The 23,578-nt window shown below is 40.2% G+C and overlaps 1 protein-coding gene across 11 annotated transcripts in view; it reads left to right on the top strand.

Annotated features, from left to right (window-relative positions):
* crppa (CDP-L-ribitol pyrophosphorylase A) overlaps positions 1–23,578 on the top strand; it is a 326,889-nt gene that overhangs the window by 158,560 nt on the left and 144,751 nt on the right. For 10 of the 11 annotated variants that reach the window (XM_069913762.1, XM_069913763.1, XM_069913764.1 and 7 more), the window contains exon 9: positions 1,666–1,797. In XM_069913762.1, the coding sequence (XP_069769863.1) occupies positions 1,666–1,797 (132 nt within the window). Of the gene's footprint in view, positions 1–1,665; positions 1,798–23,578 lie in introns of those variants that run through there. The other variant, XM_069913770.1, reaches the window with a different exon arrangement.

Here is a 23,578-nt window from a genome sequence, read left to right as displayed (position 1 = left end):
ATTGCTGCACAGTTATTTGGAAAACATTCCAACATATGCTCAATTGATCCCCATTTTTCAGCGTTGAAACTGTAAAATTACTCTGAAATGTGTAGTTTTGTGAAGAAAGCTATCTGCAGAATCATCCAATTATGAATGAGTATCACATAAAGGGAATAGGAAAACTGGACAAAGATTTCTATTTATTGATAATGCAAGATACTTGAAAAGAATTTAAATTAAATATTTATACAATTAAACATTTAAATATTACAATTGAAGTTAAAAACATCACTCAAAACTTGCCTTTCTTCCTTGCAGCTATTCTTATCCTATGGAATGAATTAAGCTAGTGAATGTTTTCCAAAGCTAATTTGGTGCAGTTTATATGGGCAGATTTCCCAGCATGACTGTGGAGAAACTGCAGGAAACCAACATTTCAGCATTTTGCAGTGGAGTTGTAAAGGCATCAGCAAGGAAGTCTCAAAGTTTAGGAGTTGCGTGCTTGCACACGTGTATGAATCATACAGTTCCTGACAATTATGTTGGAAAATAGCAGAAGTTTCCTGATGTATTGTTAGAAAGATTCGGGGTCTTAAGAATAAAATTATTGATATATGGGAATGTGGAAAGAAAAGATTGCATCGAACTGAAAACTGCATTTTCAGATTTCAATTCCAAGTTCACAAATTGTTGAATTTAAAAAAATATATTTAAAAATTTTCCATACCTTTAGTAATCAAGATTTAATATAGTAATACTTGTTCCAAAAAGAAGTCAAATTATAAATTACATACATGATGGTATTTACCGCCACAAACTCCCAACCCCTCTCTCAAAATAGCTAATATTAGAAAAAGTACAATATAGTTACATAAAATAGAAAAAGAAAGAAAAAGAGTATTTTCAGGATTGCACATAGGGATGTCACTTAACACACACATTAAAAAAAATTAACATAATTCAGAGGAAATTTTCGCAGGTCCAGAGGCATAGGAGGGGCAATATTACAAATTTAAACCTAATATTTGTGTATACGGGCGCCAAATTTGCGAAAACATAGGATATTTATTTCTCAAACTATACCGAGTATGTAAATATTTTTTGTAACTGGTGACATGAAGTGATATGTATTCTGCACTATCTCTTGTTAAGGCTCGATGGACTGATGCAACATTCCATTTTTCATCATAATTCCAGTACGTTAAACAAAAAACAAATAAAACTGCAGATGTTGGAAATCTGAAATTTAAAAAAAAACAAGTTGCTGGAAACAACAGCAAATCAGGTAGCATTTATGTGAGAGAAATTCATATTGTTCAGAATCAAGGAAGAATCTTCAAATTAAATGTTGTGCTGCGTGCCTATTGATTTTCTACAACATTATTGTTTCATTGATGATATATTGTCGGACTCAAACAAGATAGTCTGCAGATGCGAGGTCAAGGGCAATAGACTTGAGAAACTCACTTATCTAGCAAAGGACCTGGGCCTGAAACATTGGTTACTGTGTGACCTACTGAGTTTCTCCTGCACGTATGAAAGGTATTTATCATTTACAGAGCTTGAAAGTGATAAACTTTTCAGATTACCGTAGCTGTTGTTCAGTACTTTTATGTAAATAATTTGAGTTCAAGGAAAAGTGCATTCCATGATGCATCTACAAATTGCTTTTATTTATTAAAGGTGCGCATGAATGACAAGGAAGCTTCATCTTCCTGTATTCAAATGAATGATTTCACCAGAATCAAACACCTGGCAAAAGAAGCAAATCGAAAAAATATTCTCATTTACAGTCTGTTGATTAATTATACCCAGGTAGGAACCTTTTTTCTGTGACATATCACTATTTCAAAAGGAGAATTTATTTCAAGCTAAGTTGTCAACATGCTTGCATTGTTTCTCTGCTCCTTTTTTAAAAATGTGGAAATAAAGCTTGAAATGTAACAAATTTTAAAAACAAAATTGAAGAAGCAGTTGTGAACACTGTTGCAAGATTATGATTTATTTGCAACAAGAAATTGCTTGTAATTTTATAGGTCTATGATATTTTAAAGAAAAGTCTGGTTTGCATTGGGTTATAGCTTTTATATAATTTCACCCAGTCTGCGAGACATATCACGTTGACATGATTTTTTTTTGGAGCACTAACCATCCAAGTTCCATTTACACAAATCCTCTGCCTTCCCATTTTGTTCTCCCCACATTCCCATTAATTCGCACCAGATTCTGCCATTCACCAACACACTAGTGCAGCCATTCGAAACACGAGCCCTACAGTCCCCCTGGGGGCTGCAGCACACTTCAGTACACTTCACTTGTTTTCTTTTCACCTCACCTAACATTTTTGTAATGTTTTTGGTAAGGGAAAAGTGGAGTAGAAACCAAAGATTGACTGCTTCACAGGGAAGGGGTCCCATAAACTTTAAGCAAAGTCCTAAGGGGACCATAGCCACACTAGAGAAATATTCAATAGCCTGTTAACCTCACAAAATGCAAGTCTTTGGGATGTGGGAAGAGACTGGAACACTTGAAGGTTACCTCTGCATGCATAGGAAGAGTGTAGAAACTTCACTGAGACATTCTGAGGATCAGGATTAAACTTGGGATGTGAGGCAATTGCTTTATTACCTGAAAAACTGTGGCTCTTATTCTTGTGAATTACTCTGTGATGAATTAAAAGTATGGTTTCTGTTATCAATAAATGATATTTAAAAACCTTTTCAAGGATAACTGTTGAGGACAATTAACTGTGGATCACTTATTCACATCAAGGAACCAATAATGGTAGTGTGATCACTGACATTGATACCCCATGATTAGTTAAAAGTTTGATGGTTATAGCTTGAATTATCCATTGTCAAAGTGTATTGGGGTGTTAATCATGTTTAAACTCAGCTTTGTGAATTTTTTAAAATATCTACACATGTTAATTGAATTAAGTATTTAGTATGCAGTTGCCTTTTAGTTGTTTTGGGATTTTTGTTTTACGAGGTATTTGCTCAACTGCAGCAGTAAGACAGTAAACTTATCATTTTCAATTGATCATTGCACATTCTTCAGCAAGCATCCCTATTCTGCCCTGGAAGGAAGGCCATTGCTTAAGAAACTGAAGATGGTTGGGCACTGGCCCAAGGAACTTTTGCAGTGACCTGCTTGGCTTCCAATAATCTTGTGCAACTATCTCTTCTTGTACAGGCATTGGAATGTTTTCCCCTTCATTCTCAGTGATTCAGTTTTACTAAGCTTCTTGATGCACTCAGGCAAATGTATTTGTTTTCCAATATGTCTGAATGCCAATTTTGATTCTATTTTGAGAGCCATTGTTTTTATTCAAGTGAAGTGTCTTGTCAGGTGCAATTAAAATTCTAGTTTATTGTTTTCATAGTCGAGTTTATTGTTTTTTTATCTCATAGTTTTAAGCAACTAGTAAACTGCCTGCAGTCTCCGTTCATCTATGTTTTGATTTCTACTTCAGCATCATGCTTTATGCAGACTACAAAACAGTTTGGAAAATCAATTTGGGAATTTCCAACTCTTTGTGGAGAATCATTCTGTACATCCCCTTGAGAACTTTAATAGTGTTATCACCACTCCCCTTTAGTTTCGGGGAGATGTCAGAGGTATTTTTTTTAACACAGGTAGTAGTGGGTGCCTGAAATGCTAGTGATGGAGAACAATTAAAAGACTCTCAAATAGGATCATAGATATCAGAAAAATAGAGGGTTATATGTGTAGGGAAGGCTTTGAATCTTGTGGAGTAGGTTTACATAGATCTGCACAACATTATGGGCTAAAGAGCCCATAGTGTGCTGCAATGTTCCATGTTCTAGACCAGGGGTGTCAAACTCAAATTCACAGAGGGCCAAATTTAAAAACTTGGACTAAGTTGTGGGCCAAACTAAATATTTATTGAAAATTTTCAACAACATCTGCATGTTTTCTCTTCTTTCAACATATGTAATGTTAAACTTTATTTATTAAAATAAATGTTTAATAATAGTTTTGGTTAAACTCTTTCCAGAAGAAGCATTAACAAATGAGAAATATTCAATAAATAATATTTCTCTATAGCCTTTAAGCTCCTTTTAAATGTATTTTTTTTTCACAAGCCAACAAGTCAAAAAAATAACAACTTGCTTCAATGAAAATCCAATCTTTCAACTATGAACAGTCCAAAGTTAACCAAAGAAAATATTAATCCAAGCTTAGCTTGCTACACTGTGATTTACTCTGATGCACCTGGGTCTAAACCAGATACTTGGCATCTCTTCTTAGATGCAAGTTCATCAAACTGTGGGGTCAGAGTTTGCCTCCCACCTGTCTTGAAAGGTCCTGTTTTCTGTCTTTCGTTTGGCCATTTTTCGTAAGGGGTTTATTACATGTGAGTTGGGCGACAGGTCGCAGATGCTGATGAAAGTAAAGAGAGGAGGTGGGGGTGATTAGCGGGCTGACGGGCCGGCGGCAACGCATTTGCAAAGCATTCTGGAATTTGTAGTATTAGCTGTGCATGCGCCGTACTGGCGCGGCGGCCAGCGGGCCAGCTCTAATACATATTTGATATGATCTTGTGTGCCAAATATAATTATATCACGGGCCAAATTTGGCCCGCGGGCCTGAGTTTGACATGTGTGTTCTAGACATTCAAAGATGCACTGGAATAAATTGAATGTTTCAATTCTGCAGACAGATGTTTGGTGTTCATGGAGTACTGTTATGGTTAGTATGGGGAGGTTTAAGAGCCTGAGAGCTATTGTGGGGAAAAAAAAAACTTTTTGAGCCTAGAGGTGCCAGACTTCCCGATTCAGTAGCTTCTGCTTGAAAGGTCACAGCAAGTCAAGAGCATGATCAGGGTGTTGAGGATTCTTCATGATGTTGGTTGCCTCAGATACTCTGCTGAATAAAAAAAATAATTTAACAAGCTGCAGACGCTGGAAATTTGGATCAAAAACCTAAAGGACAACATACTCTGCAGGCTAGAGAGAAATAGTCAAGAGTTTGGTCTCTAGAGCTTTGTCTACCAAGATCCATGACAACACCCCCCCGCACCCTTGACAAACACCTTGGAAAATCTGGACCCTCTGTAATCTCTCAGTGAAGGGGGGGATTGCAATTGAAATTCAGTACTGCTTCCAATGCACCAAAACAGCCTTTTGGATTGGGGATAAGAAGTTTGAAGTCAAGACCCCAGGGCCGTCATCAAGCTCAAGATCTATCAGTCACCAATGATTCCTGCCCTCCTATGTGCTTCTGGGACATGAACTATCTACAACAAGCATCTCAAGACATTGTTAAAATATCACCATAAAATCCTCCAGATGTACAGGAAGCCTCAGTCAGATAACCCCAGCATTTAGCCTCAAGTTGTACTCAGCAGGTGATGTTGAGGAGGCCATGTTGTTTGGATGTCTGAAGCAGGCACTGTAATCCAAATTGTCATTTAGAGGAGGTTACTAGGATTCAAGGGCATGCTCAAAGCCTCCTTGAAGAATTATAGTGTCCCCACTGACTCTTGAGAACCTCTGGACCATGATCACAGAAAGAAAGAGCATTTGGTATTGAATGGACATTCGTGACCATGGTTCAGGAGCAGAGACAGGACCTATGTGGGGAGTGAAAGAGTAGGCCATCATGCAAACTACTCACCCATCTGCCCCAACAGCCATCTCCTGCCTCCTCTATGCAGTAGTCTATTGTTCCCACATTGGTCTCATTTTCAACTAAACTTACCAAGCCAGAGTGGACCATACCATCCCAATGCCTGAGTATTGACTGCCGAATAAAAAAATTATCCACAGATTTACCCTGAATTGAAATTATTTAACTCTCACTATGGAGCACTAGATTATGTGGAATTTTGAAATCTCCCCTCCTATAATTCCGAGGATACTATGCTCATCTCGAAATTTTCTCCTGAAAACAGTAAATAAATGAGTTAAACAAATTTAGGCCAATATTTATATAGAATATTTTCTGAATGTTATGTAGAAAGGTTAAATCAAAGTGTATGTTTATAGTAGTAACATTTATAAAAAAAAAAGAGAATATGTGGATCATCCAGGTTTTTAATTCTGAATTCTCCATGCTTTACATCAAGATATTTTTCATCTTGAGACCTTGCATTTTCCAGCAAACGGGAGTTGGATCAACAATATCCCTGATGACTTTATCTGTGAGAAATGCATCCAAATGCAGCTCCTTTCAAACCATATTCATGAATTTTAGCTGGAGTTGAATGAACTCTGGATCATTCCGGAGGTGGAGTGGGTGATTGACCGGAGTTACAAGGGGACAGTCACACCTTGGAGGCAGGAGGAAGGTAGCTGGATGACAGTGCAGGGTGCCCCTTCAATACATGTATATAATCTTGTATATTGGTAAGGGGGAATGACCTACCAAGGGCAAGCCATGGCTATCCTCTAGCATAGAGTCTGGCCGGCAAAGATGAGAAGGGAGGCAAAGAGGCAAGCTGTAGTGATGGGCGATTCCACAGTTAGGAGAGCAAAAGAGGTTCTGTAGAAGAGATTAAGAATCCTAGATGGAATATTTCCTCCCTGGTACCAGGGTCAACGATATATCAGATCGAGTTCCCAGCATTCTCAAGAGGGAGGGTGAGTAGTCAGATATCGTAGTCCATATAGGAATCAATGACGTGGGTAGGAAGGGTGATGAAGTTGTGTAAAGAGAGTTCAGGGAGTTGGACACTAAGGTGGACAGGATCCCCAGGATTGAGATCTCAGGATTACTACCAGTGCCTCGTGCTAGTGAGGTTAGAAATAGAAGGATAATGCAGCTTAACCTGTGGCTAAAGAGATGGTACAGGAGGGAGGACTTCATATTTCTGGATCATTGGGCTCTCTTCCAGTTAAGATTGTTTCCAGACATCTCCTTCAATACTCTATTCTCCAACCAGCCTGCGGCATTTCATCAGCATCTGTGATGTACCCTACTGCTGAGGACCTATATTGGCTAGCAGTTCCACAATGAGAGCTTGTTAGGATAGCTGTGTTTGCTCTAAAATGGCCATCTTAAGGAGGTCATATCGAATGTGCACGTCTGGAGTCAGTAGCACATCTTCCACCTTGCAAACAATCTGCTTTGTGAGGTGCAACCCAAACTTTGTCTTCTGCCTTGTTACACTTAGTGACAGGAAGTGCACCTTGAGGATTGAAAACCATGCCCACACATTGACTGTACACATGGTGGGAGCTTCAAGCTTGACTTCCCTGATTGTCCCTGTAATGCTTTCATCATCAGGCATTTTTTTTAAAAAACTTTATTTATTTGTTCAAAAAACAAATAGTCTATGACATATACAACAATTAACCATAAACATGCACATTATTTTTTTAATATATATAGAAAAAAAGAAAAGAAAAGAACCCCCCCCCCCCTTCAGCCAACTCTCCTAAGGAGAGCCATAAAGAAAGAAAGAAAATTTTAAAGAAAAATTAAATATACATACTAAGATCTAATCAATGTAAATTGAAATGTAAATATTCTGAATATATCAACCACTTATTAATAAAAAAGTATAATTATCACATGAAACATATATAATTTTTTCCATTATTAAACAATATCTCATCTCATTATGCCATCTATTAATATCAATCAGATTTGAATCTTTCCACGTATTAGCAGTACAATTTTTTGCTACAGATAAAGCTAAATATACAAAAGCAAGCTGAAACTTATCTAATCCCAAGCCTTTCAGAGGTTGCAAACTACCCAATAAAAATACTGTCGGATCTAAAAGTATTTTAATCTTGTACAGGTATTTTGAAAACAATTCAATTTTCTTCCAAAAAGATTGTATATGTATACATGACCAAACAGGATGAAAAAAAGTTCCAACTGTATTACCACATCTAAAACACAAATCTGATTCATGAAAACCATACTTTTTTAATTTTTCTGGTGTTAAGTATAACTGATGTAAAAATTATAGTTAATCATTGCATAACGTGCATTTATCAATCTAGTTACACTATCATAACAATCACCTAACCAATCATCCTCAGAAAAAATAAAACCAATATCCGCTTCCCATTTACTTTTAGATCTATCCCAACCATTTTTATCCATATCATTCTGTAATATTTGATACATAGATGAAATATAACCCTTCTCTGGTACCTTCATAAGAAAAGTCTCAAATTTAGTCATTTCAGGTAAAATTATATCTCTACCAAACATACGTTTTACCAAAGATCGAATTTGATAATAGAGAAACAAAGAGTTCTTATCAATACCAAAACTGTCCCTCATCTGATTAAAAGATAAAAAATTACCCTCTTTAAAACAATCTCCCAAATTTTTCACACCTTTAAATCTCCAATGCAATAAACTTCAATTATGTATTGAAAAAGAAATAAGTTGATTATTATACAATGGAGTCAAAGCCGATAATATACCCCTAAAGCCTATCATTTTATTTTTTTATTATCCATAACTTCATTAAATGTTTTAGTATAGGCACATCATATTGTAACAAATTTATATTCCACCTAAACAAAAATTGATGTTTTTCAAATTCAGAAGTATTTGCCATCTCAATTTTGGCCCAACGAGGAAGCCGTACCAAATCCATCAATGAACTAATAAATTTAAGTTGGGCAGCTTCATAATAATTTTGAAAATGTGATAAACGTAACCCCCCTAACTCATATTTCCAAGTTAATTTATTCAAAGCTACTCTCGAAAATTTACCTCTCCATAAAAACTCCCTAACCATTTTATTCAAGTCTCGAAAAAAAAATCAAGTAAATACGGAATAGATTGAAACAAATATTGTATAAGCAGAAAAATATTCATCTTAATTGTATTTATCCTACCCAATAAATTAATAGGTAAATCTTTCCATTTAATCAAATCAGTTTTAATTTTTTTTATTATTGGAACATAATTTAATTTATATAAAGATTGATAATTAACATTCAAAATTATACCCAAATATTTAATTCGATCAGTCCATTTCAAATTAATAATATTCTTATAAACTGAATAATCTCCTTCACTTACCAGTAAAATTTCACTTTTTTCCCCAATTAACTTTATATCCAGAAAGACATCCATATTGTATTAAACACTCCTTCAAATGCAAAAGTGACTAAGCTGGGTTTGTTAAATACACCAATACATCATCAGCAAATAAATTAATTTTATACTCCTCGTCTTTGTCTTATCAGCTGTGCTAAAGGTTCAATCACTAACGCAAACAAAGCTGGTGATAAAGGACAACCTTGACGAGTTGATCGAGTCAATTTAAAAGGTTCCGAAATCAAACCATTCATCAATACCATAGCTACCGGTTTACTATATAGAGCCCTAATCTAACCAATAAAGAAAGGACCAAACTTAAATTTCTCCAAAACTTTAAACAAAAAATTTCATTCAACTCTATCAAATGCTTTTTCTGCATCTAAAGATATCACCATCGGGTGATCTGAAGATTGTCGAAATCTATTAATCAAGCTAATCATGTGCAAAATATTATCTGAAGCATATCTATTCTTTATAAAACCTGTTTGATCCATATGAATCAACTTAGGTAAAAATTTAGCCAATCTATCCACTAATATTTTAGCTATTATTTTATAATCTACATTTAACAACAAAATTGGTCTATATGAAGATACTTTCAAAGGATCTCTATTTTTTTTAGGATTACTGTGATTAAAGCACTAGAACAAGACTCAGGTAATTCATAATGTTTTCCAACTTGACGTAATACATCCCCAAACACTGTAGATAAATCATCATAAAAAAATTTATAAAATTCAACTGAAAATCCATCATCACCAGGCGATTTACCGTTCAGCATTTCCAGCATAGCCGTTTTAATTTCCGAATCAGTAAATGGTTCTTCTAACTCCTATATATCTGCATCCTCTAATATCGGTAAATTCAACTGTGATTAAAAAAAGATCAATCAATCCAGTTTCTTGTTTTCCTTCAGATGTGTATTACTTTTTATAAAATGAACAAAATTCATCATTAATCTCATGAGGTTTATAAGCAATAAAATAATTCCGTCTAACAGCATTAATAGTCCTCCAAATCTGTTCTTTCTTCAATTGCCATGCCAATACCTTATGTGCTTTCTCTCCCCATTCATAATACCGTTGTTTAGTCCTATTAATCACACATTCAAATTGATAAGATTGCAAAGTATTATATTCCAATTTCAACCTAGATAATTCTATTTTCTGATCTTCTGTAGCATCTTTCTGGAATTCCTTTTCTAACTCATCAATCTGTTTCTATAATTCAAGACTCTGATTTAATCGATTTTTTTTTATTTTAGAAGTATAACTAATTATTTGTCCTCTCAAATAAATCATCAAGCATTTTCATCCTTATCCAGAAGGTGCTGTGAGCTGGGGGGTTTAAACTAGTTTGGTCGGGGGATGGGAAGCAGAAGAAATCAGAGAATAGAGCGGATGGTGGAAAGCTTAATGTAATGTGTAGTGTGTTTGTAAGGAAAGACAGGCAGTGGAGGGAGCATAAATCTAGTCATTTGGAGGGTTTAAAATGTGCTTGTTTCAATGCAACAAGTATTAGGAATAAGCGAGATGAACTTGGAGCATGGACCAGTACGTCGAATTATGATGTGTGGCCATTCCAGAGACCTGGCTGATGCAAGGACAGGATTGGCTGATGCAGGTTCTGATGTTTAGATGCTACAAAAGGGATAAGGTTGGGGTTAAAATTGGGAGGAGTAGCATTACAAATCAAGGATAGTATCACAGCTGCAGAAAGAGAGGATATCGTGGAGGAATTGTTTACTGAGTCAGTCTGGGTGGAAGTCAGAAACAGGATTGGAGCAATCAGTGTTTTGGGAGTAGTTGATAGGCCCCCCAAATTGTCCTCAAGACACTGAAGAGCAGATAAGTGGCAGATTTTGGAATGGTACAGAAATAACAGGGTTATGGTTAGTCTTCAACTTTCCAAATATTGCACTCCTGACTGCAAGAGAGATAGATGGAGCAGATAGGTGTGTCTAAGAATGATTCCTGACACAGTATGTGAGTAACCCAACCAGAGAAGAGACCACACTGCATCTAGTACTGGGCAATGAACCTCTCAGTGGGGGAGCATTTCGGTGAAAGTGACCACAACTCCCTAACCATCAGCATGGTTATGAGCAAGGATAGGACTCGACCAAATGGTAGTGTTTAACTGGGGAAGGGCTAATTACGATGGCATTAGGCAGGATGTGGGGAATAAATTGGGAATATATGTTCTCTGTGGAAAAGCACAGAAATAAAATGGAGAATGTTTCGGGACCACATGCACGGAGTTCGGGATAGGTTTGTCCCACTGAGACAGGAAAAAAGATGATAGGATAAGACAACAGTGGTTGACAAAAGTGGTGAGTCAGCTGGTTAAAAAGAAGGAAGCATATAGAAGGTTTAGGAAGGTAAAGACAGGAAGGGATCATGAGAATTATATGGTAGCCAGGAAGGAAATTAAGAAAGGACTTGGGAGATCTAGAAGGGGGCATGAGGCCTTGGCAAGTAGGATTAAGGAGAACCCTCAGGCATTCCATGCATACATGAAGAGCAGAAGGATGATGAGAGTGAAGGTCGGGCTGCAAAGGATAAAGGAGACAACGTGGCTGGAGACAGCGGATGTAGGGAAAGTCCTAAATGAGTAGTTCACCATTATTTACGAGAGAGAGGCACTTTAGAAATGTAAGTGCTGGATCTTCTTAAAAACGTTAGGATTGATAGGTCCCTGGGACCAGACGAGATATATCCCAGATTACCATAGAACGCAAGGGAAGAGATAGCTGGGGTGTTGGCAATGAACTTTGCATTTTTTCTGGATACAGGGGTCATACTGAAGGATCGGAGAAGAACAAATGGGGTTTCCTTGTTTAAAAAAGGTAATAGGGAGAATTATGGTAATTATAGACCAATGAGTCTTATGTCAGTGGTGGGCAAACTATTGATAAGGATTCTTGGGTCGAGAATTTACAAGCATTAAGAGAAATATAGTCTTCTTAGGGGTAGTCAGCGCACCTTTGAGATGGATAGATTGTGCCTCATGAGCTTCATTGAGTTTGTTATGAAAGTAACAAAAGAAATTGATGAAGGTAGGGTGGGAGATGTAGAGTGCATTGATTTTAGTAAGACATTTGACAAGGTCCCCCATGGAAGGCTCATTCAGAAAGTCATGAGGGATGGGATCCATGGAACTTTGTGTGAATTCAGAATTGGCTTGCCTGGAGGTCACTGACTCGTGTAGTTCCGTGGTGATCTGTTCTGGGACCTGCACTCTTTTGTGAATTTTGCATACGACTTGACAAAGAAGTAGAGGGATGGATCAGCAAGTTTTCAGATGATACCAATGCTGGAGGCGTTGTGTGTGTAGAAGATTGAGGTAGGTTACAACAGAATACAGACAAGATGCAGAGTTAGACGGGAAGCCGACAGATGGAGTTCAATCTGGATAAGTGTGAAGTAATGCATTTTAGCAGCTTGAACTTGAAGGCAGAGTACACGATTAATGGCAGGATTTTTAACTGTGAAAGAACAGAGGGATCTTGGGGTTTAAATTCATATCTCTCTCAAGGTTACCGCGTAGGCCATCAATAGTCGGGTGATAATTCAAGAGTTGTGAGGTAATGTTTCTGCTCTAAAACTCTGGTTAGACCACATTGGAATATTTCATTTCTGGTTGCCTCATTTCGGGAAGGATGTGGAAGCAATGGAGAGGGTGCAGAGGAGATTTTCAAAGATGATTCCTGGATTGGAGAACGTGTCTTATGAGACAAAATTAATAGAGCTTGGAATTTTCTCTTTGAATCAAAGAAGATTGAGAGGTGACTTAATAGAAGTTTACAGGATTATGAGAAGCAAAGAAAATTGTTTGTCCAATTGGAGGCCGGTGACTAGTGGAGTTCCTCAGGGTTCGGTCCTGGGTCCACTATTATTTGTTATATATATTAACGATCTGGATGTAGGGGTAGAAAATTGGATAAGCAAGTTTGCAGATGACACAAAGATTGGTGGTGTTGTAGACAGTGAGGTAGATTACTGTAGATTAAAAGGTGATTTAGGAAGGCTGGAGGTGTGGGCTGAGAAATGGCTGATGGAATTTAATACAGATAAATGTGAGGTGCTGCATTTTGGAAAGGCAAATTTAAATAGGTCATATACATTGAATGGTAGACAATTGAGGAGTGCAGAGCAACAAAGGGATTTAGGAGTTATGGTAAACAGTACCCTCAAGGCTGATACTCAGGTAGAAGGTGTGGTGAAGAAGGCATTTGGAATGTTGGCCTTCATAAATCGGAGTATTGAATTCAAGAGTAGGGAGGTTATGATGAAATTGTACAAGGCATTGGTGAGGCCAAATTTGGAGTACTGTGTACAGTTTTGGTCACCAAATTATAGGAAAGATATAAACAAAATAGAGAGAGTGCAGAGAAGGTTCACGAGAATCTTGACAGGATTTCAGGGTCTGAGTTACAGGGAAAGGTTGTGCAGACTGGGGCTTTTTTCTCTGGAGCGTAGAAGATTGAGAGGGGACTTGATAGAGGTGTTTAAGATTTTAAAAGGGACAGACAGAGTAAATGTGGATAGGCTTTTTCAATTAAGAAAGGGGGAGATTCAAACTAGAGGACATGGTTTAAGATTGAAGGGGGAAAATTATAAGGGGAACATGAGGGGAAATTTCTTTACGCAGAGGGTGGTGGGGATGTGGAATGAGCTTCCGGCAGACGTGGTTGAGGCGGGATCATTGGTTACATTTAAGGAAAGACTGGATCGTTACATGGATAGGAGGGGACTAGAGGGGTATGGACCGGGTGCTGGTCAGTGGGACTAGGAGGGTGGGGATTTGCTACGGCATGGACTAGTAGGGCCGAACTGGCCTGTTCTGTGCTGTAAGTGGTTCTATGGTTAAAGATAGGGTGGAGAGGAAATCTGTACAAGGTAAGGAGAGGAAAGTTTAGGTGAGATGTTGGGGGTAATTTTTTTTTAACAGAAAATAATGTGCACTTGAATGCATTGTCAGGGGTGGTGGTGGAAGTTGGCACATCAAGGATCACAGGTTTTTTAAAAGGGTCTTTGACAGGCACATGGATACTAAAAAAATAGATGGTTATGGGTGTGAAGTAGGGAAGGTTTAGTTGGTTGATTGGGTTTCAGCACAACACAATGGATGTTCCACATTGATTAAGTTACTGGAAAAATAGTCTTGTAATTTATGTCCAGCGCTCCAATGTGCTACTTTATAAAGCATATAAGGACACATTTTGTAAATCCTTGCTCCTCACAAGGAGATGCAGTCACTGAGTCAGCTCCAGAGTTCATGATCATTTATCTTAATGGGCAGAAAATTCTGAACTGGACATGGCAATCCATAATTTAACCCTTTATGTGGGAACAGTTCCACTCTGATATAGAAAACTGGTTAGGCATTTATCAGGAGTCTCACTGTGCCACTTATTTCTTTAACAGTTATATTCCGGTTGTAATCTGTATCTCATTATGGGTTAGACTATGCTCACTGATTTCTACTATTTCCTCATCCAAGAAAGTGGTGTTATTCCCCAGTGAGAACTGTATTTTAGTTGCTTTCTCCTTCAGCACGTCCTTTTGTAACAGTACAGATAAATGTAGTTACAGTAGTTATTAAATGGGATTGTGTTATGCCATGTTTCTGTGCGTGGCAAAAATGAAATGGCCCAGCTGCCAGAACTGCTGTAATGGCAGAGCTGCCACCATTGTGCATCAGGGGAGAGTGCTGAATGAAATACTCACCCAAGGGGTCCTACTGCCAAGTCCCACTGATGACGGCTCCATACAGACTTAAAAGGGTCTGTTAAAGGAGTGTAACATGACTGAATGCACTTAGAGACAAGTGAGGAGTACAACTCGCTTTTAGTAGCTTACATTCAATGGCCAGTAGACATAACAGTCCTCAGGTGAATCTGAGGTAAGGTCGGAAAACCAGGTTTATATTGGGGTAGGTGAGGGTGGAGGCAGGGGAAGAGCCAGCATCTGAACAATATATAGACAGTGAATTCCAGTTCATTACATTCTCCTCTTCCTTCAGAATTGAGCCTGTGGGTGAAAAAGAGAGACCACTTATTAAAAAAAACTAATACTTTACAAATATTTACAACTTAAGTCTGTCAGAGGGTCTGGTAATTCTGGTTGAAAGCCACAGTACTGGAGGACTTTGGGCTTCCCAAACCTCCTGGACCTCCTGTGGTTGGGTCTCGAGGGCTCCGGCTCAGGTCGTAGGGTGAATTGATCCACTTCTCAAGCAGTGTCCTCCGGGATTCTGAGTGGGATACTCTGTAGTTCTTGGCACACTTGAGGCATCAGACCCTCAGTTCCAGCTGGTGCTAGGTTTCCGATCGAGATGGTGTCCTCTCTGGCATCAGGATATGGCATGTAGGCATATGTTGGGTTGGCATGCAGCAGGTGCATCCTCTCAATCAGGAGGTCTGCCTTGCTCCTCCTCATGTGTTTTCTCAGCATGACTGGCCCTAGTGTCATCAGCCAAGCTGGGAAATAGTCGCAGATGTGGATTTCCTCAGGAACATAAACATAAGCTCGTGAGGAGTTACGTTGGTCACCATGCAGAGGAGCGATCTTATGGAGTGGAGTGTTGTGGGTAGGACTTCTTGCCAGAGTGAGTCTAGAAGGCCTTTGGACCAGAGAGCCAATTTCACGGCCTTCCATACAGTCGCATTCTCTTTTTCAACTTTCTCATTCCATCGAAACGTATCAGTAACTGATGGTATGCAGCTTTCAGGTCAATGGTCAAATAGACCCAATACTGCGCAATTTCATTTACCACGTCAGAAATTTGAGGGAAGGGGTATGGGTCCAGGACTGTGAAACGATTAATTGTTTGGCTATTGTCAGTCACTAGCCTGGACTTTTCTTCCCTTCTCACGACTACCACCTGGGCTCTCCATGGGCTCTTGCTAGGTTCAATGATATTTTCTTTGAGCTGCCGCTGTGTCTCGGCTCTGATAAATTTCCAATCCCCCTCGCTGTATCGCCTGTTCCTTGTTACTATTGATTTACAATCATGAGTCATGTTTGGGGGGTGGGGGGGGGATCAATATTTAGGGCGAAGAGACCTCATGTGCAGTCTGGCTTTTGGGACCTTCCGCTCCGCACCATGATTGGAGAGAATGGTCAGAGAACTCCATGGTCACGCTTTTAAGGTGACACAGGAAGTCCAGGCTCAGCAATACAGGAGCAAACAAATCCTCAGTACATACAATTGGAGCTTACTAAACTATACCCCCCCCCCCACCCCTACCTTTTCCATTTAGATGTACTAAACAATACCCCTGCATCATCGCAGAGTGTAAGTACGAAGCTAGGAACATATGGTAGTCCATCAAGTATACTCTTCAGTTGTACGCAGAGCCGTTGAAGAGTCTATAAAGCTTTCCATGGAGCCAGTGTCTACTAAGAAATCAGTCAAATGTCCATTTCCCCTCACCTTCATCGTCGAGTTATTTAATTGGTGAGGTATTGCCTGATCCTGGATGACCGATCCCAGTGTTCCGGAAACCCCGTCGCTCCCCATACTGATATCGATTCTTTCCTCTTGGCCCATGGGCAGAAAAGATGGCTTTGATCACAAGGCATGGCAAGCTGGTCACCCTCCATCTTGATCCAACGATGGACTAGGTGGCGCCGACCTCGAGATGCGGCAAGATGGCTTCACTTCTGGTGGCGTGTCCCGCCACGAGGTGTAGCAAGGCGCTGGTGGCGAACAGTATGGAGAGGCAGAGTCTGGTCCTTCAGGACTCGGGCACGGGTCGAGCGATGATCCAGGAATTGCATATGCAGTCACCCTCTTAGGGTTCCCTTTAGCTCAGCAGACCTTCACCCAATACCCTCGCTTACCACATCCTGCACACACAGAGTCCTTTGCGGGGGTGCTGTGCCTGTTCACAGAAGTAGCATTGCTGGTCACGTGTGACCGCAGTGGTTGGCACTGTCTCTGCGGGGGTCACAGTTGCTCCAGTGACCTGGTCCTCTGAAAGGGTGCAGCTTTCGCCCGTGAGGTCTTCAGCTCCCAGTTGGGCCTGCTCCAGGGTGCTGGCCAAGCCTTTCTTCCCCAACTCCAGCAGTCGCTGCCTCACATACCTTGACCTCACTCCTGCCACGAGGGTGTCCCGGATTTGTTCCTCCTCTCTCACCCAGGCCATATTCGCTTCATAGTGGCATTTTCTGGTCAGGGCCCACAGTTCAAGAATATAGTCATCCAACTACTCACTCAGACACTGCCAACGTTGAGAGAGTCGGGTCCTTGCCTGAAGATCATTCTGGGACCTCATGTAGTGGACCTTCAAGCCTTCTATGGCCAATTCATAGGTAGCAGATTCTCTGATGACAGTGTACCCTTTGGGGATTGCCTTGAGAGAGAAGTGCCAATCTCTGTAGACCATCTGAGTTGAAATCTTCTTGTGTGGCCGTCGGGTAGGACTGGAAGCACATTCCTTAGGGGATTGGAGGTTGATCTGGAGCATGCCTGTCTCCAACAGGGCTTCCGTCCCATTTTAAAGTTAAGATATTAAAACTGTAATGTGACTGAATGCATTCAGGGACAAGTAAGGAGTACAAACATGCTTTTAATAGCTTTTAATGCTTTTAATGGCCAGTAGGCACAATAGTCTTCAGGTCAATCTGAGGTAAGGAGGGAAAACTAATGTTTATATTGGGGTAGGCGAGGGTGGAGCCAGGGAAGGAGCCAGCCATCTGAACCTTACATAGGCAGTGAATTCCAGTTCACTGCAAGGAGGTGACGGTGTTTTATTTTAAAATCCTGGAACTGTGGGGTCTGGGCCAAAGATGGGGGCCCTTGTGTTTGGCAGTGGCCTTAAGGGGTTGAAGACTCCAGTGGAGCAACAGATTGGGACGGGACACCAGTAACAAGGAGAGCAGGAGAAACAGAGAAGATGACCCTAAGAGCGGTGACCAGTGAGGTGCTCTACGGCTGAAGGACATGAATAAGCAGGGAGCTGTTGGTAACTTGTGGGAGAGGAACCCACATAGGCTGCTGGCGACTCGAGGTCAAAGGGCTCTCACCAGGCTGCAGGCTGCTGGAGACTTGCTCATGAAAAGTGGGTATCGTAACGAGGATTTGAGAGGATGATGGCAAGAGGGGCTCCTGAGGGGATCTGGGCTTGGTATGCTGATGATTTGAATGGGAGTGCTGGAGGGGAATCCACAGACCCTCAGTGACTCTGGGGGGTCTCTCTCTTTCACTGACAGTATGGGGTGCTGTGCAATGCTAATGTTCATGGTGAATCTTTGTAGACCAAAGGCAATTTTGTGTAATATTACATTTCTGTTTTATCACATGATAATAAATAGTATCTGATCTGATTATGCAATGCATCTCCAATGAAAAATTAAAATTAGAATGTAATATGAGTTTCATAGTCTGTGGTTTATTTCCAGAGTCAACGATGTCTGCTGGGCTAAAAGCAGACCTTGGGAATGCCATGCATGTCTGCATGCTAGTTCAATTGTTCGATTGATGCATGGGTGGTAAGCAGGCTGCTCATGCAGAAGAGTGACCCTTCCAACCATTTATCTCCAACCCTTCTCTCTTGATGGCAACTAAGCTTTGTGAACAAGAGGCTGTGGATGCTGAAATTTGGAGCCAAAATTGCCTGAGGAATTCAAGCAGCATCTATGGAAAGGAATTGTTGGTGTTGTCGAATCGAGAGCTTGCATCAGGACTGAGAATGAAGAGGGAAGAGAGCCGCTCCGCAGAAGAGAGGAGGAGGGGTGAGCAGGGATCGGTAGGTAATATGTTGACTGGGAAGGCGGTAGCAGGTGAAGCCAGGTTGGGGAGGGGATTGGAGTTGGGAGACAGACAGGTGAGTGATACAATTAAAGGCAAATTGAACCGCGTTGGAGAAAGGGAAGGTGGAGACACCTGCTTCAGGGTGATGAGCAGGGACTCAAAGTCATCCAGTGCTGGAATCTGAGAAGTAATGAAAGTGAAGACTTCGGGTAATGGAATCTGGACAAAAAAATACGCAATCTGCTGGAGGAATTCAGTGGGTCAAGCAGCATCTGTGGAAGTTTGAGAACCTGCATCAGGACTGATGATAATAAACATGGCAGGAGACCTGAAGGGCAGATGAATCCAGCTTGAGGAAGGGATCTGGTGGATAAAGTGTGTAAGTACTAGGTGGATGCAACCAGGAGAGGGAGGAGTATAAAAATAGGGCTATAGCCGGGGAGGGGATTTTGAGAAATGGAATAAATGGGAAGCCCATTCCAACTGGAAGAACAATACCTCGTATTCCATCTCAGAAGTCTGCTTCCAATGGTGTGAAAGTTGAATTTTCTATTTTCAGATAACCCTCATCTCCTGTGTTGCCCTCTCTCCCTTTCCTATCCACCTCTCATCTTTCACTTTTGTTCCTTTTGACATTCCACTTCCCCCTGCCATCCTTCATTCATTTTCATCTCCATCCCCCTCTTGGTGCCCACTACCAACATTCTTCACCCACTGGATCTCTTCCCCCACCTACCCTTCATCTCTCCATGAATGGTTCCCACTCTCACTTTTAGCAACAAACAGTCTGCTGAAGGAAGTAATTGGAACAGCCAACTTTAGTGGGAGACAAAGAATGGTTTATGTTTTGGTCTGGAACCCTTCATCAAGACTGATGACAGAACCCTTCTTCATCTCCCAGTGTCTCTGCTTGACTTGCTGAGTTCCTCCAGTAGAGTTTGTGGCCCCATTATTACTCATTACCAATCAGAATTCCAGCACTACGAGCCTTTGTGTCCCACTTATCATCCTCCAGCAGATGACAGCATCTTCAACCTTCCCTGATGTTTCTTCCATATACTGCCCCCTTGGTTTTGCTAAATGCTGACTGCAAGGTTGTTGGTGTGACACCATTCCATGAGTTGATCTATCGCCTTCCTATGCACACACTCATTGCCATTTGTGTGGTAACCATGGTGTCATCAGCAAATTTGTCGATAATATTTGAATTGTGCCTAGCCACACATTCATGGGTGTTGAGTGAGTAGATTGGGCTAAGCACACATTCTTGAAGTGCACCTGTGTTGATAGTTTTCAATTTGTTCTGTCCTTGATCTTCTGATGAGGAAGTCAAGGATCCAGCTGAAGAGGGGTGGGGGGGGTGGGGGCGGAATGCAGAGGCCCAGGCTTTGGAGCTTTTTGACCTGCACTAAGGGAATATTGGTGTTGAAGGCTGAGTTGTAGTTGATGAAGTGCAGCTGTATGTATGAGTTGCTGTTTTCTAGGTGATCCAGAGCTGAGGAGAGAGCCAGTGCTATTGCCTCTGCTGAGGAGCGATTGTGATGGTAGGGAAATTGTAGTGGATCCAGTCCTTTACTTGGGTATTTGTTAATTCTAGCCATGACCAACCTCTTAAAGCATTTCATCACAGTAGATGTGAGTGCTGCTGGGCGATAGTCGATGAGTAGCTCACATTACTCTTTCTGGGCACCGGGATGATTGATTCTCTTTAGAAGCAGATAGGAAGCTCCAACTCCAACAAGGTGAAATTGAAGCTATCAACTGTCTCCATTTCACTGCCTTTGATTGTATGGGTATGAGCGCTCCCAAAGTTTATGATCAGCTCCTTTGTCTTACTGACATTGAGAGCAAGATTGTTGTCTTGGTTCCTTGCCTCAACACTCTCCATCTCCTTCCTGTCTTCTGACTCATTATTATTTGATATTTGTCCTACAACTGGGAATAAAACAAGTAAAGGGACGGAGTATACTTCTTCGTGGAGCATAGGTGTTGAGAGGAGGAGATATTACCACTCATCTTTGGTTTGGTTTGGAAAGGTCATTGAGTTGAATGAATAACATTTCAATACACTTATTTGGCACTGACTATTTTCCAACGATGTGTAGAAGTTGATTGAAAAATCACAATTTGATAAATGTTATGTTCAGTAGAAATTGTCAAAAATTATTGCAATGAAACAAAGTGTTAAAAATAAGTCTCTTCTCTGTTCAAATGTGAGACATTCTTTTGCCTACAGAATGAATTTATTTTGTTTGTGTGTGGTATCTGACAGCTTAACAGACCTGACTCAGTTCCTGAATGCAAGATGTGACAAGTGTTATTTAATTCAAAACTGGGAAAAAAAAGATTGGTGGATTTGTAAGTGCAATAGTCACAGTCATAAAATTGCAAAGAGATGTTGATAAATTCAAGTGAATGGGAAAAATCTGATAAATGGATTTAACTGCACGCAAGAATGATGCCATTCATCTTCGACCACACTAGATAGATTTGACAGTTTTCCAAATAATGAGACAATCAGTACAGTAGTGGTCCAATGAGATTCATGGCTAGACAGCTGCAGGAAAGAATAAAGAAAATAATTGATGGCCTTTAGTAAATGAGGACAAAAATGAAAAGGGGAGGAGATTTTGCTATAAGAACCCAAGAAATAGGAGCAGGAGAAGGTCACCAGGCCCATTGAAGCCTGATCCAGAATTTCATAAGATGATAGTTGATCTGGCCATGGACTCAGTTCCACCTACCTGTCTTTTCCCCATAACACTTTATTCCCATTTTGTGCAAAGCTCTCTAACCATATCTTTAATGAGGCAGCCTCTGCTACTTTGGGCAGAGAATTCAAATGATTCACCTTCATTGTTAGGACACTTCCAAAACTTTTGTTCTGATTACTTCATCTTAGAAATCATGGAAGCAGACTGAATGCAGGATTGAGATCCATTTCAGGTCAAGTCAGGGAATTAAGGGATATGGGGGAAAGGGCAGGGAGGTGGAGATGAGCCTATCATCAGATCAGCCATGATCTCATTGAATGGCAGAGCAGGCTCGATGGGCTGAATGGCCTACTCCTGCTCCTATTTCTTATGTGGTTATGCTCTCATGATAACAACTAAATTTTTAAATAGTCAAATGCTTGTTGTTCCTCAGAGTATAGCATTAAGTATATGATTACATCATTATAATTAAACAGTAATCAAGTGTTATTAAGCCTAAATAATGAAGGAAAAAATTAGGGTAATATTGGTTGAAATTGTTCAATAGGTCTCCCACAGCCTCTGCATACTAGTTGCTATGCTACTAAGTAATCTGATATTGGAATCTGAATGCATAATGAATCTTATTTGTAAAGAGGTGTGGAGTGTAAAATGAACTGAATTGTTTATTGTCTTGTGCATTTATATAGTGAAAACCTTGTTTTACATGCTATTCAGGCAAGTTAACTTCTCCATTGTTAAACAGGTGTTACAATAAAAGTCCAGAATATAGTGTTGAAGAGAAAGGTAGAGTTAAACAGTGAAAGGCATTATCTTATTCTAAAAGGGAGTTCATCCAAAAGTCTGCTCAATTGGCCTAGAGTCTACAGATGTGTGTTTTCAGCATGGTTGGCGTAGCGGTTAGCTCAACGCCTTTACAGTGCCAGCAATTGAGACCGGGGTTCGAATTGTGCGCTGTCAGTAAGGAGTTTTTACATGTCTGCATGGGTTTTCCTCGGGGTCTCCGGTTTCTTCCCTCCTTTCAAAACATACTAGTGATGCAAGTTAATTGGGTGGCACGGACTCTTGGGCTGAAATGGCTTGATACCGTGCTGTATGTCTAAATTTAAATGTAATTCAAAGAACTAACTTCTGACTGAAGTGCAGGATAATGGGTAAAGGGATTGGTTAAAATCAGGTGAAAATCGGCCAACATGTTGAATCAGTATCCAATCTGCTGCAATCCATTTTTCAAGCTCATGAAAGTTGGACATTAATCTCTTGCCTGCATGCCTTGTGTTTTTTAATGCTATCCCTGTGCTGGCCAGTTACTCATCCACCCACCTGGCCATGGAAAAGAGTGTATCAGAAATAGGTGTGATCTTGTCATACACTGGCAGGTCCAAGGAGGGAATGAAAAATATGAAATTGTCTCGAAAATCTTCTGTGGATCTGAGTTTATTAAAATCTTTTTGAACTCCACATTGAAAAAATTGACTGGAGTTGTTATTGTAACCCAGGTACACTCCTGACCTTACACCTGGTATGTTGTGTAGGACTAGTTCATAGATTCTCAAGTTGGGGCTACGCCCCACCAGTGGGGCATGGAAATATTTTGGTGGGCCGTGATGCTTAAGAATGTTTTAGTGGAGTGTAGGAATACTTTGGGAAATAATTAAAAAGTTGGTTTGAAAAAAATAAACTCGTTATGTTGGTGTGAATGATGAGACTTGGCAATACCCTCAGTACAACACAATTGTGGTAACTTCCAAGTAAAATCACTTGGTTCTTTTTATTTTCATAACATGTGTTTTTGCTCTTCCGATGCATGTGTTTTTTTTCTCCATTGTTTTCCTGTTGTTATCCTTGGTTAACATTATAATTACATTTTTTTCTGACCGGTCTTATTACCATACATTCCAAATTATCTAATTGGCGACGAGGATTCCAAATTATCTCAACAATCCTGTCTCTGTCCATACCCCTTTACTCTTCCAGTTCAGTAGTGAGTGAGATCTGTGTATCTTTGTGCACTAACGTATTGATGGGGGGGGGGGGCAGGGGGTGGAGAGCAAGGGGGGGTGTGGTCTTCCCCAGGC

Source organism: Narcine bancroftii, chromosome 1 (genome assembly GCF_036971445.1).
Source record: "Narcine bancroftii isolate sNarBan1 chromosome 1, sNarBan1.hap1, whole genome shotgun sequence".
NCBI classification, from domain to species: domain Eukaryota; kingdom Metazoa; phylum Chordata; class Chondrichthyes; order Torpediniformes; family Narcinidae; genus Narcine; species Narcine bancroftii.
The sequence above is the reverse complement of the archived record's forward strand: the minus strand, read 5'-3'. Positions and strand labels throughout refer to the sequence as shown.